Here is a 15,464-nt window from a genome sequence, read left to right on the forward strand (position 1 = left end):
ACGTAAACTAGTATTGTGAGATTATTGCAAAAAGAATTACATAGAGAATCCCAATCCACACCTAGTAGGCTGGTGGACCTCCATACCTAAGCACTTGCCTGAGTGTTAAATCCATAAAGAAACAAAGAAGTATAAGATACAAGTTTGCACAATATGTCATATGTTCGACATTATCACTCTCAAATCTGCTATGCATCATCAAACCATAATCCCCCCACCCCTCTGTTGGCAGCATTGCTGGCCACCCCCACCCATTTTCCAGTGTCATCAATCCTCCCCCTCCCCCATGGCTGTGGTGGGGGTTTGCGGCAATGGGGGTCACAGAGGTGTGGGGGTTTGCAGTGGTGGAGTTTCTGGTGGCAATGGCCAGAGTTGTTGGGATGGTGGTGGCGAGTTATGATTACGGTTAGGGTTAGGGTGAGACTTAAAAAGATTTGAATTGAAGGTTGAAAAAGGTGGGGATAGGTTGTGGGACCACACACTTAATTATCTTATTACACACTTAGGTCAAGTTTGGTATCTTCCAAAAAATTTAAAAAGTCAAAAAGTCACTATCCTATTTAAGTCACATCATCTTATTTAAGTCATATCATCTCTCTAACACATCACTTCAAACCCAACCCAAATCCAACCCATATTTCATAAAAAGTCAAAAAGTGCACTTATTTAGTCTTCCCAAACTTGGCCTTAATGAAATATTATTTTAATTACAATTATATCCTAAATTAAAATGACTATAATGAACATCTATTAGCACCCATAATATTATATAAAAATATTCTTTGTATACATTTTTAAAAAATAAAAAAAAAAACTCAATGTACACATTTTGAGTAAAAAAAATTAAACTTTAATTTTTCAATTATTGTCACTTTACTTGTCACATATTCTATATTCCTCTATTGTTTGTAAGTCAATACTCTCATAACAACTCTCATATTGTTTTAATCTCTAGATTTATACTCTATTAGTGATGAAAATATTAGTTTTTTCGTATAGAACTTTTTTTTTTTTTTTTTCCTTTTGTGATTTTTAGTCGGACAACCAGTGCCGAATTATTTGATTATATTCAGACATCAATTGTCAAAAGTTTTTTTATTTTTTTTCAGAACAAATTTGTTGAAATAATCACTTTTATTCGGAAGTTAAGTTTCAAATAAAATGTATAATTTCGAAAAACCAGTGCTGAAATCTCCGAAAAAAATAAAAAATAAAAAAGTGTGGAAATGAGGGTTGAGTGGTGTGTACAATAATTATGAGCGACGGGTATAATTATAACTTTTAGTGTGTGGATTGAGAAAATTAATTAATAATCAAATTAATAAGTATCTATGCTGAGAGAAAATATGCATTGAGATAATTAAGTATGCGAAAATAAAATTTCTCAAAAGTTGTGTATGTAGTAAACTATTTTGGCATCCTCTAAAAAAGTCAAAAAATTTAAAAGTCACTATTCTATTTAAGTCACATTATCTTATTTAAGTCACATCACCTCTTTACCACATCACTTCAAATCCCACTTATATTTCATAAAAAATTAAAAAGTACACTTATTTAAATTATTCCAAACCACTCCTAAATTTCAAGTAGTGCTATTATTAGACTCACTTTTTAAAACTAATAAAGTGACGGTCTATTAAAATACATCAACCATTATTTCTTCGATGAAAAATGTTTCGTAACTCAAATTTTGTGGCTCAAAAGTGGCTCAAATGGCCAAAACGGTCGTTTTGGCCATTTTTATGTTGTTCTGTACTCAAAACGAAATCGTTTTGACCATTTGAACCATTTTTAAGTCACAAAATTTAAGTTACGTAGCATTGTCGTATCAAAAATTTCGAAGTAGAGTTTCCTAGTTTTCAATCTCGAGAAGTTTTCGATCCTCCATGTGAAGCGCGTTGATGGCCAATCCGGTGGAGGAGGCGTAGAGAGAGACATGGGGCGGCTGTGATGTGAGTGGTGGTTGGTCCTATTGCTATTTGCCGGCGGAAATTGTTGGCTAGAGAGAGCACTGTGGAGCACTGTTATGCTTCTATGTGAATAAAAAAAATAATAAAAAATTAGTAATCATTATTATATATTCTTATCTATGGATTAAAATTAGATAGATTTCTCTGATCATTATTATATATTCTTATCTATGGATTAAAATTAGATAGATTTCTCTGATCATTATTATATATTCTTATCTATCGATTAAAATTAGATAGATTTCTCTTATATAAGATGACAATTGAAACCCGGTTCGACGGAGACTCACCTCTCAATTTTGATTAGAATAATTATTTTTCAAAAAATATCCCTGTAGAGATAAGAATAGTATTTAAAATCAAATTTTCGATCAATTTTGAACCGGAACAGTGATTGATTTCCTAAGCCCGTCCTCACCCCAACTCTGCCCCGCAATTCCCTTGACATTTCGCCGCATGTATATACATATGTGTTTAGGTTATATGAATATTATATTTGATTATATTAATATTATATCTCACTTATTCAAAAAAAATATTATATCTATCTATATCTGTAAGTTATATTAATATTATATCTATCATTCTAATATATACCAGCGCTCTCTCTCGCTCTCATTCTCATTCTCTCTCACTCTCGTTTCAGATTCTCTAAATTTGAAACTGTCTCCTCTCTCTTATCTCTTCACTCTCCCTCGTCCGCCGATCGCCCTCCTCTCCCTCCTCCGCCGATTGAGTCACTACAACTCCACCACTGTTTGTGGCAGTCCGACAATGACACCATTACCACTGTTTGAGCACTTTTCCTCTCTCTCTCTCGATCGATTTGTTATATATATATATATATGTTAGATCTTAATTTATTTTTATTTTTTTTGAGCTCATCAGATCTGTTAATGGTATATATGTTAGATCTGATTTTTTTTTTTTTTTAAGATTTGTTAATGGTGATGAACAGATCTGTTAGATCTGATTTTTTTTTTATTTACATTTGAACAAATCTGTTGTATCTAATTTATTTACATTTTTTTTATTTACATTTGAGCAAATCTGTTAATGGTGATGAACAGATCTCTCTCCCTCTACGTTGTTGTTGTTGATGATGAACAAATTTGTTATATCTAATTTTTTTTTTGGCCGGGGATTTTTCGGGGTCGGGGAAACCCGATCCCCGTTAGGGGGCGGGGATGGGGGCGGATATAGGTTTCCCGTTGGAGATCAGGGCCGGGGTCGGAGGGATTTTCACCATTGGGGATCGGGGATGGGGAGGGTGATCCCCGGCCCCGCCCCGTTGCCATTCCTACTCTGATACTAGGAGAATAATTTATTTTAATAAGCCATATTAAATTTATTTTTAAAAATATTGGGCTCGTTTGGTTTGATTTTCTGAAAAAATTTTGGGAAATTTTCTCTACAAATAAGTTTTCAAAAATAATCAAACCAAACAAATTTTTCCAAAATAATTTCTCAAAACTTGTAAACCAAACAAGTTTTCCAAACAAATCTCTCTCTCACACATATCAAATCAATCACTTTTTCCAAAACTCTATCTCAAAATAATTTTCCAAAACATCTTTTAAAAAAAACTAAACCAAACATGTTTTCGTACTTTTTATCTCTAAAACACATCTCCCAAACACAAACCAAACATACCCATTGTGTCGAACACAGTAAATACTCACATTGTCAAAGGAGAAACGAGCAATGGCCTTGATTGGAAGTTGCTATTTGTTTTTTTAAGCTTATTTTGAAAAGATAATTAAAAGTTGATTTTTTATTTTTTTTTATTTTTCTAAAAAAATCGTATAAAAAATGTGAGAGAATGTGATTTAAAATGGGTTAAAAGTTGACTTTTGACTTTTAATTTGATTCTTAAAAGAGGACTTAATTATTTCAACTTGATTAAAAAAGTTTTGTTTGAAAAGTTAATTGCTTTTTATTTTTTTTAGTTAGATTTGATAATTGTAAAAAAAAAATGAAATGATTATAAATTGAATATAATATTTTGTTTTACTGACTATTTTAACGTATTTTATCTTTTAATGAGTTATTTTAATCCAACTCTTTTCCCAAACACCCTCAATAACTGATGTTGAAATAAGAAATATCAACAAATTAAAGTACAATTAAAACCAATTTTATCAATGGGATTGTAATCTTTATTCGAGTATGATCCATTTTCATATCGCTCATGATATATATCATAACTCAAACATTCATTTCAAGTGCATATTTCATTTTTGCACACTAGGATTATGAAAATTCACAAGAAGCGACTGGACATATTGTATGTGTCAATTACTATTTAGCTAATAAGCCTGTGAATATACAATTAAAATAAGTTCTTGCTAATAATTAAAAAGGGGTTTGAGACTTTTTTTATAAAAAAAAAAAATAAAAATTAAATAATAATATTTTTAAACAAATTGAACCAATCAAAGGCGAGATGGTTGAATTTAATCAAAGTGAAAATTTTAAATACAAGATTCTCCACCATTACAAGACAAAAATATCATAAAAAATTTTTCACCGTTAAATTATACATACAATAAAACACGACATATTAATCAAAGGATGAAAAAATTTTATGAAGTATTTCATGATATTTTTTTCATAATCCTTAATATTATTCATTTTCAAAGAGTAATATTAGGAATCATGAAAAAAATATTATGAAAATAATCATGAAAGATTTTTTACCGTTAGATTACACATACAATAAAAAACAATATACTAATCAAAAGATAAAAAATCTTCATGAAGTATTAGTATTTCATAATATTTTTTTTATGATTCCTAATATTATTTATTCTCAAAAAATAAGAAAAATTATATATATCCCTAATAATGCACCACACACTAAAAACCATATATCCTAAGGCAAAAGTAGACAAGCATAAAGATTAATATTTAGGGACAGTTTGAGATGATCTAAATAAGTGCACTTTTTAATTTTTTGTAAAATATGAGTTGGATATGAATTGAGTTTGAAATGATGTGGTAGAAAAGTGATGTGACTTAAATAAAATGATGTGATTTAAATAAAATAATGACTTTTTAATTTTTTTAAGAATACCCAAACAAGGTCTAGCAGACTATTTATAAAATTGTCATAAAGTTAACATAGAGTACAAACCTGCAAAACCTTTAATTTTGACACTATCTTACGAATTATTAATATAATATGAAAATATTTTCAAATTTCTCAGGTGTCACTGTCCCATGACGCCACCCTCTGGTGGATCCACCCTTGCAAGAAAGGATCGTTTTGTTCCATTTGCTACCATTAGATCCACATGACTTAGTCCTTCTGCAACAACCAGAGTGGTAATAGCAATAACAATCTCCTACAAGAAACCTGTACTGCACATCAAAATGCCCATTGACAACACCAAAGTCTTCACACAATAGTATACCCCTCTAAGAAAGTATAATCAGATCAGAAGTTGTATCAAGCACTGTACTATCCTAAGGCTATGTTTGGATTTCACACAATACACCCTCCAAGCAAGAAAACAAAATAAGGCCACAACTATTGCCCAAATATAAACAGACATTGTACCAAGCATTATACTATCCTTAGACTGTTTGGATTTAAGATTTGAAAAATGACAAAAGACCCTCGAAAAAAGAATCGTTTACTCCAAGTGATTTGGGCAAGTCTCTCACTGAAACCTCCGCTTCTGCCTTAGCTTTGGCGAGCCCTTCTTTGAGCTCACGAAGCTTAGCTCGAGTATGTTCAATAGTTTTTTCATAGGAATCAATAGAGGCAAGCAACTCCGAGTGTTTGTTCACCATCTTTGCTTGGTCCAGCCTCTGCTTCAGCCAGGACAAGTCCAGCCCGACATGCTCAAAGTCCTTGACAGCCACACGCAGTGCTTCCTCATTCACCTCACAGATTGTAGTGGTTGACATCGACTCAATGAATGAAGCAAATGATTCAAGAAACAGTGTTTGTACAAGGACACTAGTCATGGAGAATTTGGCAAACGTGCCCTTGTAACGGTTGTGAATCCTTTTGAGTACCAAGGATGCCTCGGGAGAGACCCAGTATGACAAAAATCTGATTTTGCCGGGAGGAACATTGTCTACCACATTTTTTGAGTAATTCTCCGGTGATGGAGGCTGAGATGACTCCTTGTGGCCATCCTGCTCAGCTTTGCGGTTTTTAAGTCCCACTGAACCATTCTTCTTTTTCGAGTCTTGTGAGCTGCGGACGGAAACATCAGCTTCAACTATAACAGTGTCATTTACCAAGTAATCACCAACCCTACAGACAGCAACATCAGCTTCAACTACAATAGTATCGTTCACCAGATAACCTCTAGCAGGGTCATATAGTTCACTAAGAGGCATGAAAGAAGTGAAACCCCAATCACTTTCTCGTGCATTGAACTGGTGCTTTGTGTCTGTAGGATGAAAAGCATCAAAATTAGCACCAAACTAGTATACTACATGAAGTCAGAGGCTAAAACTACTAATTTATAAAACAACAAAGACGTATAACATAAGAGTTTGCACAAAATTTCGACTGTTTAACACCATCGCCCTCTATCTCCTAACCACCTTGTTAACCACTACAAAACTTTCTTGGCCCAATATTCTGAGGCCGAGGTACAAACCAACCCAGGTTCCAACAGCATTGGGCTAGGCCACTAGGGTTTACTCATTAGTTGTTGGGTGGTTTTGCAGCCCAACACTACACTCCCCCATTATCGTTTACATCCACAGGTGGCCCAACCTCCATATCTGAAGGTTTCAATGGGCCTTAAAATTTTGAGCAGACGCTAAAGTGGGCCTCCTCTTGACTTAGGTACAACCCTCTCTCACCATTTGCCCAAAGATCTTTACCAACCAAGCTCTGACCCCTCTAACCTATGCCCATTTTACAACTCAACAGCAAGTCTGGCCCAGCTTCAGAATTCTTCAATGGGCACATGACCCAATCCCTTCCCTACTTTTCAGCCTAACTGCACCCCACTCATGATTTACGAAGCCACGCAATCCCTATATGTTAAACCACAGACCAATCTACCACCACACACCATCCGCCGAAAACCTCCACATTTCATCTCCACCCCCATCTTCGGCGACACTTGACTTTTCAACATTCGTGCATCCTTCACCTTGTACATCCCACTGAAGTCTCAAATCAACCCACTCTAACCCAGCTACATCTATAGCACCAATCCCACACCAATAAACATCACCAACAATCTAATAGAAATGCATATGATCTTAATGATTGATATTTAGAGGAAAAGGAAAAATGTATCCCTAATTAGTATCAAATGTGTTAAGGATGCAACAACATGATGTGCTATCCAGCAAATCATTATCCAGTGGAATGGAGATCTTGGTTGTTATCTTGGATTGCTTTGGGGTTAAAAAAGAGAGTGATTGAAAGAGACTATTCTTTAGGTGTATTAATGTATTTAATTTATACGATTTTCTATACAAAGCCTGAAAGCTGATTTGTCTGCTTAACATTTTTCTCTTTTGTCCATACCATGTGACCTTTAATGACACCAACTTCAGAGAAATCTGCCACTAATTATCTTAGATTGGTTTATGTAAAATTTTTTTAGAATATGTAATCAAAAAATGAAAATATCATAACTAAAAACTAAAATAAAACCAGAAGACTTTAATAATGAAATTGAACGTTTATAAAGATGGGGGGGAACTTACCTTAAACTGAAAAAAATAAACAGACTTATCGAGATTGGGATTGAGAGAACATGATTGCAACTAAAAATAGGTAATTGAAAAGTAAAAGGAAAAAACATAAATAATGTAATAAAATAGTGAAGAGGACAAAAAATAAGTTCTCACATGAGAAAAGCAATCAAGAAAAACATATGAATACTTTATTTTGGCATCCCAATGAACTAGTACACAAAGATCATCCATACATGCTCTATTTGATTTAACAATGAGAAGACACAGTCAAATATAAAGAACTCGATACAATCCAAAGCTTTGTTTACCACCATGTGATTCTCTTCCATTGTAAAAAGGAAACTTCAAGTATATTAATTGTATACTTTAGGAGAATCAAAAAGATAATTAGCTTGAAAAATGAGAGTTTAAAAATAAAGAGAAGAAAATATGATCGAAAGCTTGGCGGTCAGATCAAAGTTTTTAAATAGTGAAGAAAACCCATAAAACAAAAGCCAAAGGTCCATCAATTTTTTGCTAAGTTCTTTATAGGTATTCAATAAGCTAAAGAGCACAGATATACAGATAAATCGATATATGAATAAGCATTGTACCCCTTAGATGCAAAAAAACATGATAATAAACGCAGACAGAGGGAGAGATTTAGTCCAAAAGTTATTGTATATGTACGTAAGAAGCATGGAAATGCTACATGACACAACACGCGACACATGTCCTCAACGTGTCACATCCTCCCACGTGCCTGACGCATGTCAAACAATGGTATGTGACTTCCAAAGAGGTGTCTGTGCTTCATAGATATGCAACAATGGAAATGATACAGTAATGTAATTCCTCACATGCTTCTCAGTTTTCTGGTTGATATATATTACAAATTGGTCCTATTGGGATGAATATTTTAACATAGTAGTACAAAACTTTAGAAATAAATTGGTACTATAATATTTTAGTTTCGTCATTGTCTGTTATATGCTATATTTTAAGGGGGAAATTGTAATAGATTATATTTTACCAATAGAAATACGAACAAGCTGGAGGAGAAAAATACCTACTACAAAGCAATACTATATTTCACTTAGGGCTGGTTTGGGGTGTCTTAAAAAAGTGCACTTTTTGTCTTTTTGGACTAAAAAAGTTGAAAAAAAAATATGGAGGTTTGGGTTAACTTTTTAACTTTTTATGGAAAAATGTGTATTAAAAAATTGTATAAAAAAAGTGTGTAAGAGAAGATTAGAGAGAAGTGGGCCCAGCCGTACAACCTGCGTGTGTGAATTGGAGTAGGAAATTATTGGCTAATTTTTGGGCATTGTACTAGACGGTTTTGTTTGGCCCGTGGGGGTCATAACGGGTCCCATTTTAATAATCTGAACCGTTGAATGTGTGTAATGCGTCGAACACTATGTACCTATAAAAAATCACGTTAATCGGATATCGATAGCTATCTGATCAGATTTATTTATTTTTCAATCATAAATTATAACACCATCCATTAGTTGTACATAACTGACTTGATCATATAGTTATCGATATCTGATCAATGTGATTTTTTGCAAATATATAGTACCTGACGATTTCTACACATTGAACGGTTCAGATTGCCAAAATGGGACCCGTAATAGCCCCATGAAACGAACAACAGCGTGTGTAAAAAGCACACCCAATCATTTCTTGTTTTCCCCACTGCCACACAGCAGCTGCACGGGTCATCAATTCCGTGTGTACTTTTGTTGAAAAAAATTGATTTTTTAATTTTTTTTTTGATGAATAGTGATATCTTTTTGGATTTTGGAATAACTTTTTGGCTTTTTGACTTATACAGTAGATGCCAAACAAGCCCTTATTTTCTTCAATGCCAACCGTTGCAATAGGAAACCAATATCCATAGTTGTATCCAATTTACATTTTTCACGTATCAATAATTTGTACTTTTGCAATTGTTACTGAGTGAAAAGTATGACATTTTATTTCTTCGAGCCAACCTTGTAATACCTAAGCATTTCCAGACCACTACAGTATGACTTAATTCACAAGGGCATCAAAGCATACTAATTCCATAGACTCCAATCCACTGGTAATGTAACTTTCTCATGGGAACCATTCCACAAATTCTGACAGTTTGCTTGGGCCTGTTAAATTCATGCAATAGAAAACGTTTTCATGATAAGAAGTAAATTTAACATATTAAAGTCAAGTATTTTATATTTTTCTTCCATACCATATGTGTACATACATACGATACATGCATACATGCATAAAAAGATACATACAAATATATATAAAGCTCTAACAACTCCTTATCCCGTTCTTGACCTAGAAAATACACATTCAAATGCCTTACAGAGTTGGAAAGGCAATCGCTTTGATTATCAGTTGCTCCCACCCCTCAGCAACTAGTTCAGCCCTCACCAATGTGAGTGACTAAACACCACAAACACATAAAAGATATATGGCGCACACACATACATTTATAAAAGTCCCTTCAACTTCATACTGTTTTTTTTTTTTTTGATTGGTATTGGATTGTCCGGATCAAAGCTTGACTAATTCCCAAGGGTGCATAGGCCCTTAGCAAGGAGTTTCAAGCAAGTGTACCACAATTAATATAAGGGTTTTCCCCCAGTCCGATGGCCCCAAGGAATTGTTAGCACTTAAAAGGTTTTGATCCTGAACCTTGGAGAGTGCACACTCCCAAGACCCAAGGTCTAGCCACCAAGCCAACCGTATGGGGTTCCCTTCAACATCGTACTTAAAACCAAATTGCTCTTCCAAGATAGGAATCTACTAAAGAAAAATCTAATTGGAAAGATAATTAACAACAAACAATAGTTATAATATAGAAGCCAAATCACTAGCCACACTTACATGGTAACAAAGTAAAAAAAGAAAGAAACTTAAAATTTATGTGGCATGTATGTTTAACCAGGATAACTAATGTATAAGCACCATAAAATGTGTACCTTTCCTTTCTGTAAACTTGTTATTGATTTGATTGACCACGGCTAAACTGAATTGGGCATATCTACTCCATCCATAGGGCAAAATTGCTGAATCTGCAACGTCTAGATACATGGACAAATGGTCCACATTGTTACCCTTTGGGAATATAAGAACCCGCCTGCCTCAAGCAATACAATAAATGAGATCATCTTTAAAACTGATAAATTAAGGTCAAAACCTTACATTAAACTGAAGAAGTCAGAGATCAAAGTACCATTTGTATCCTCCAACGAAGAAAAATTCAGAGTAAAGCTTCTTAGTATTCAACCTAGTAAAATTTTCAATTGTCCACATGAGCGGCGCTGATGGTGGATTATCAACTGACTGAGCATCTCCTATATTAGCAGCTTCTGCTGGTGCAACTAACAATGATTGATGTAGCAAAATCAAAAACCCAAAATTAAAGGTAAAGAATCAAAACCCTATAGCTGAATTAAATTAATAATAGCAATTTCTGCTAGTGCAACTAACAATGATTGAAGTAGCAAAATCAAAAACCCAAAAGTAAAGATAAAAAATCAAAACCTTGTAGCTGAATCAAATTAATAATAGCGGCTTCTGCTTGTGCAACTAACAATGATTGCAGTGGCAAAATCAAAAACCCAAAATTAAGGTGAAAAATCAAAACCCTTTAGATGAATCAGATTAATAATAGCAGCTTCTGCTTGTGCAACTAACAATGATTGAAGTAGCAAAATCAAAAACCCAAAATTAAAGGTAAAAAATCAAAACCCGATAGCTGAATTAAATTAATAATAGCAACTTCTGCTGGTGCAACTAACAAGGATTGAAGTAGCAAAATCAAAAAACCAAAATTAAGGTAAAAAATCAAAACCCTATAGCTGAATCAGATTAATAATAGCAGCTTCTGCTTGTGCAACTAACAATGATCGAAGTAGCAAAATCAAAAACCCAAAATTAAAGGTGAAAAATCAAAACCCTATAGCTGAATCAAATTAATAAAAGCAGCTTGTGCTGGTGCAACTAACAATGATTGAAGTAGCAAAATCAAAAACCCAAAATTAAAGGTAAAAAATAAAAACCTTGTAGATGAATCAAATTAATAATAGCAGCTTCTGCTTGTGCAACTAACAATGATCGAAGTAGCTAAATCAAAAACCCAAAATTAAAAGTGAAAAATCAAAACCCTATAGCTGAGTCAAATTAATAATAGCAGCATCTGCTTATGGAACTAACAATGATTGAAGTAGCAAAATCACAAAACCCAAAATTAAAAAGATAAAAAATCAAAACCCTATAGCAGAATCAAAATTAATAAGAGATGCATATAGTGAAACAAACATCCTAATACAACTTCAAGTGAATTAATTCAGCTGAAACTGAACCAAAACATAAAAAAGTGGAATAATGTTAAAAAAGTAAAAGACAGGGGGAATACCTTCCATGGGTTGAGAGAGAGAGAGAGAGAGAGATGGGTCTGCAACGTAAGCGCGATCAGCAGACTTGGGCTGTGTGGGGAAAAGGGACTTGGGTTTGGAACCGAAACGGAAAGGCGACGGGAATTCTATTTCCACACCCTTAATTAACTGCAGGACACACTTAATTATATCTTAAATTAAAATGATCAAAATAGACATTCAATAATATCCATAATATCATATACAAAAATTGTCTAAGCACATCTTTTACATAAAACCTTCCTTCCATCCACGACACAGCGTTGACGGGTTGACGCGAAAGCAGAATAGTATACCTCTCTCCCTTTTAACACAACCATCACACAACCTTCTTCCCCTCTCTCTCTCTCTCTCTGTGTAGAAATTGGAAATTGGGTTTTCATTACACAGACATCGACCTTTTCAAACCCAGAAACAAATCAATGGCGTTCCAGTTTCTTTTCAACAGAAGAGACATCGATTACCATCAAAAATGAGTCTCCATCTCTGAATTTTTCCTTTTTTTTATTAATAGAAATTAATGATAATAAATTGCAGAAACGTCGGAACTAAACTGTTGAAACTACATAACCGAATCATTTCAAAAACTTCGGAAACTAATAATCGACATTTCATCTTATTTTCGGAAGTAATTTTTCGAAAAAATACAATTTATTCGGAAATTATGTTCCGCATTGAGTCCGTTGTTTCAGAAATCCAGTGCTGAAAGCCTCAAACCGTCACTCACAAGACCGAAGTCGAAGGCCTTATGTCAATGGAGTGCACATAGATCTGAAAATGATAAATGTATTAAGAAAATGATAAATGTAATAAGAAAATGGAAAGATATTTTTGCCTTCAATACTATTTTGGAGAATTTACAATGGTCTTCAATACAGGTTCCATGCAAGTTTCAATGGAGGTTTCACTTCATACCAAAGTCTTGAGGGGAGTGGGTGGGTCGAAGTAGGGTAAATCAAAGTTGTGTGAAAGAGGGTTATTAGCGTGTATAATGGTTACTAGGGGGTTGGTTGGATAAGCCCTTCGAATCTTTGCTCAAGGATTGAGTTCGGGTCTCTATAATTTTTTATTGGGGTTAAATATATTTTTTTTTAGTGTGTGGAGCATGTGGGAAAGCTTCGTCCTCGACTTAGGTGTAGTGAAATTTTTTGTAGGTATACTGTAGGTGTTAAGAGACAATACTCTCTGACAGATATATTAGAGTAACTTATCTGCATATCTATTTCTCTGTATCAAAAAAATGATTACGAATGAAGGGGGTAATTATAATTTTAGATACGTGAGTAGAGAAAATTAATTGGTAATTAAATTATTAGATAGGTGTATTAAAAAAAAAAGATGTATTATAAGTTAATTAGGTGTATAGAAATAAAATTTCTCAAAAAGGATCCAATGTCTAAATACATACACCCTTTTATTTATTTATTTAATAAATTACTTATTATAAATTTATTTATAAAAATAAGAAAGATTGATAAATTTATAAGAATTGATAGGCAATAAATGTCAAAAGTAAAATTTATTGGTAATTTGTCCCAAATATAATAAACTATACAAGTTAAACATAATTATATTAAAAAATTAAATTTTTTAATTCATATCACATTTAACTATTTTTTCTCAATTTATTAATCATATAAATAAATAATATTATAATATATTTTTATATTAATATATATATATATATATATATATATATTTATCTTTGTATTTCTATAATATTGGCATTACTTTTAATTATTTTAAGTATACTAAAAAGAAGATTAATGTAATTATATTAAAATTGTGAAAGTTGTATTTTCTTTAAATCTTAAAGGAGGTAGGTGGTCAATGCAATCTATCATTTTTTTCATAATTTTATCCTATCAAAAATAGTATATATATTAAATTTATATTTTTCAAAAAATATTTATATATAGAGTTAGGCTTCTGTCAAGTTTAAATCTTAACATGAAATAATTTGAAGGGCCCGTATAAGGTCTATTTCGATAAGTTGAACCGTTCAATTTGTAGGACTCTTCAATTATTTCATTAATAGAGAAATTAAATCGATCTGATAATTGTAACTTTTTCATTTTATTACGTTTATTTCAAAAGAAATATAATAGTTATATTTTTTTAAAATAGACCGTCTATTTTTTAAAAACAAATACGATAAAATAAAAATGTTATAATTATTTAATCGATCCATTTTTTATAGATGATATACATAAAAGACTTTGCAAAATAAACAATTCAAATAATTGAAACATAACAACCCGTGGTAGGCTTTACAAGCCCCTCCCCCCAAATTCAAAAAGAAGTTCAATCCTCACATATATATATATATATATATATATATATGAAAAATGATTCATCTATACAACTTCTCTCTCCAAATCCCCCTGAATGACGTGACAGGTAAAATTTGAAAATTTGATTTAAACTCTAATATTTTCTTAAAACTCTCTTTACATACCTTATGTCTTACTACCTCATTCGAGATATTATGAGGGAGGAAAAATGTGTGAATATAACACTACTACTACATATATGTATTGATAAAAAAAACTTCATTAATGTATTAATAGAACTCAAAGAAAATGAAAGTACTGCATTTAAGGCCTCGTTTGGCAAGTTGTTATTTTAGTTAAAAAGTCAAAAAGTCAAAAATCAAAAAGTTAACAACTCATGCAAAAAAGTCAAAGTTTTTCTTTCTCTCTACTTTTTACACATCTTTTCGTAAAAAATTAAAAAATTATCCCAAACATACTAATTTTTTTATATCATATTTTAGTTAAAAAATTAAAAAATTATTATAAAAATATCTTTCCAAACCAAGCTTAAGTGAAAATATCAAAAAGGAGAAACTATAAATGTCAATTCAGCGAAACATTTTCCGTAGTGTTAACTTTACTATTCATAGTGTTTAAATATTCATCTTCTTAAGTATTTTGGAATCTTTAAAAGCCCCTAACCTTGTTTAGCAAGAATCACAATACTAAGGTCTTGTTTGGGGTGTCTTAAAAAAATCAAAAAATTAAAGGAAAATGAGTGAGAGCACTAATTAGTGCTACCACTAATGATGTGGCAGTGAGCCTCACCCACTGCCACAGTATTGTTGTTGTTGTTGCTTTTTTTTTTTTTAAGTGGATGCCAACACATTAGTGGTGCTTTAGAGCACCACTTTTAATGGTCTCTATCACTGCTGAAAGTCAAAAAGTCACATCATCTTATTTAAGTCACATCACTTTTCTACCATATCACTTCAAACCCAACCCATATTTTACAAAAAGTCAAAAAATACACTTATTTAGAACATCTCAAACAACCCTTAAAAAGGTTGGCAAAGCGAAACCTCTTAACCTCTTTGCTCAATCTCAGATGATCCGCTTAGATTAAAGTTTGTTTCCAAAAA

General features: G+C 32.6%; 1 protein-coding gene across 1 annotated transcript; it reads right to left on the bottom strand.

Moving 5' to 3' along the window:
• Nucleotides 1-5,024: 5,024 nt before the first annotated feature.
• LOC145823424 (MATH domain and coiled-coil domain-containing protein At3g58250-like) lies at nucleotides 5,025-12,177 on the bottom strand. Its single transcript, XM_082922960.1, has 4 exons — nucleotides 12,049-12,177; nucleotides 10,864-11,011; nucleotides 10,610-10,767; nucleotides 5,025-6,379 (listed from the first exon to the last, which is right to left on the bottom strand). Exons 1-4 carry the CDS (start codon nucleotides 12,053-12,055, stop codon nucleotides 5,565-5,567), a joined length of 1,128 nt encoding a protein of 375 aa, XP_082779086.1. The 5' UTR covers nucleotides 12,056-12,177; the 3' UTR covers nucleotides 5,025-5,564.
• Between the last annotated feature and the right edge of the window lie 3,287 nt (nucleotides 12,178-15,464).

Source organism: Camellia sinensis, chromosome 1 (assembly GCF_055761805.1).
Source record: "Camellia sinensis isolate YWXY chromosome 1, ASM5576180v1, whole genome shotgun sequence".
Taxonomy (NCBI): Eukaryota; Viridiplantae; Streptophyta; class Magnoliopsida; order Ericales; family Theaceae; genus Camellia; species Camellia sinensis.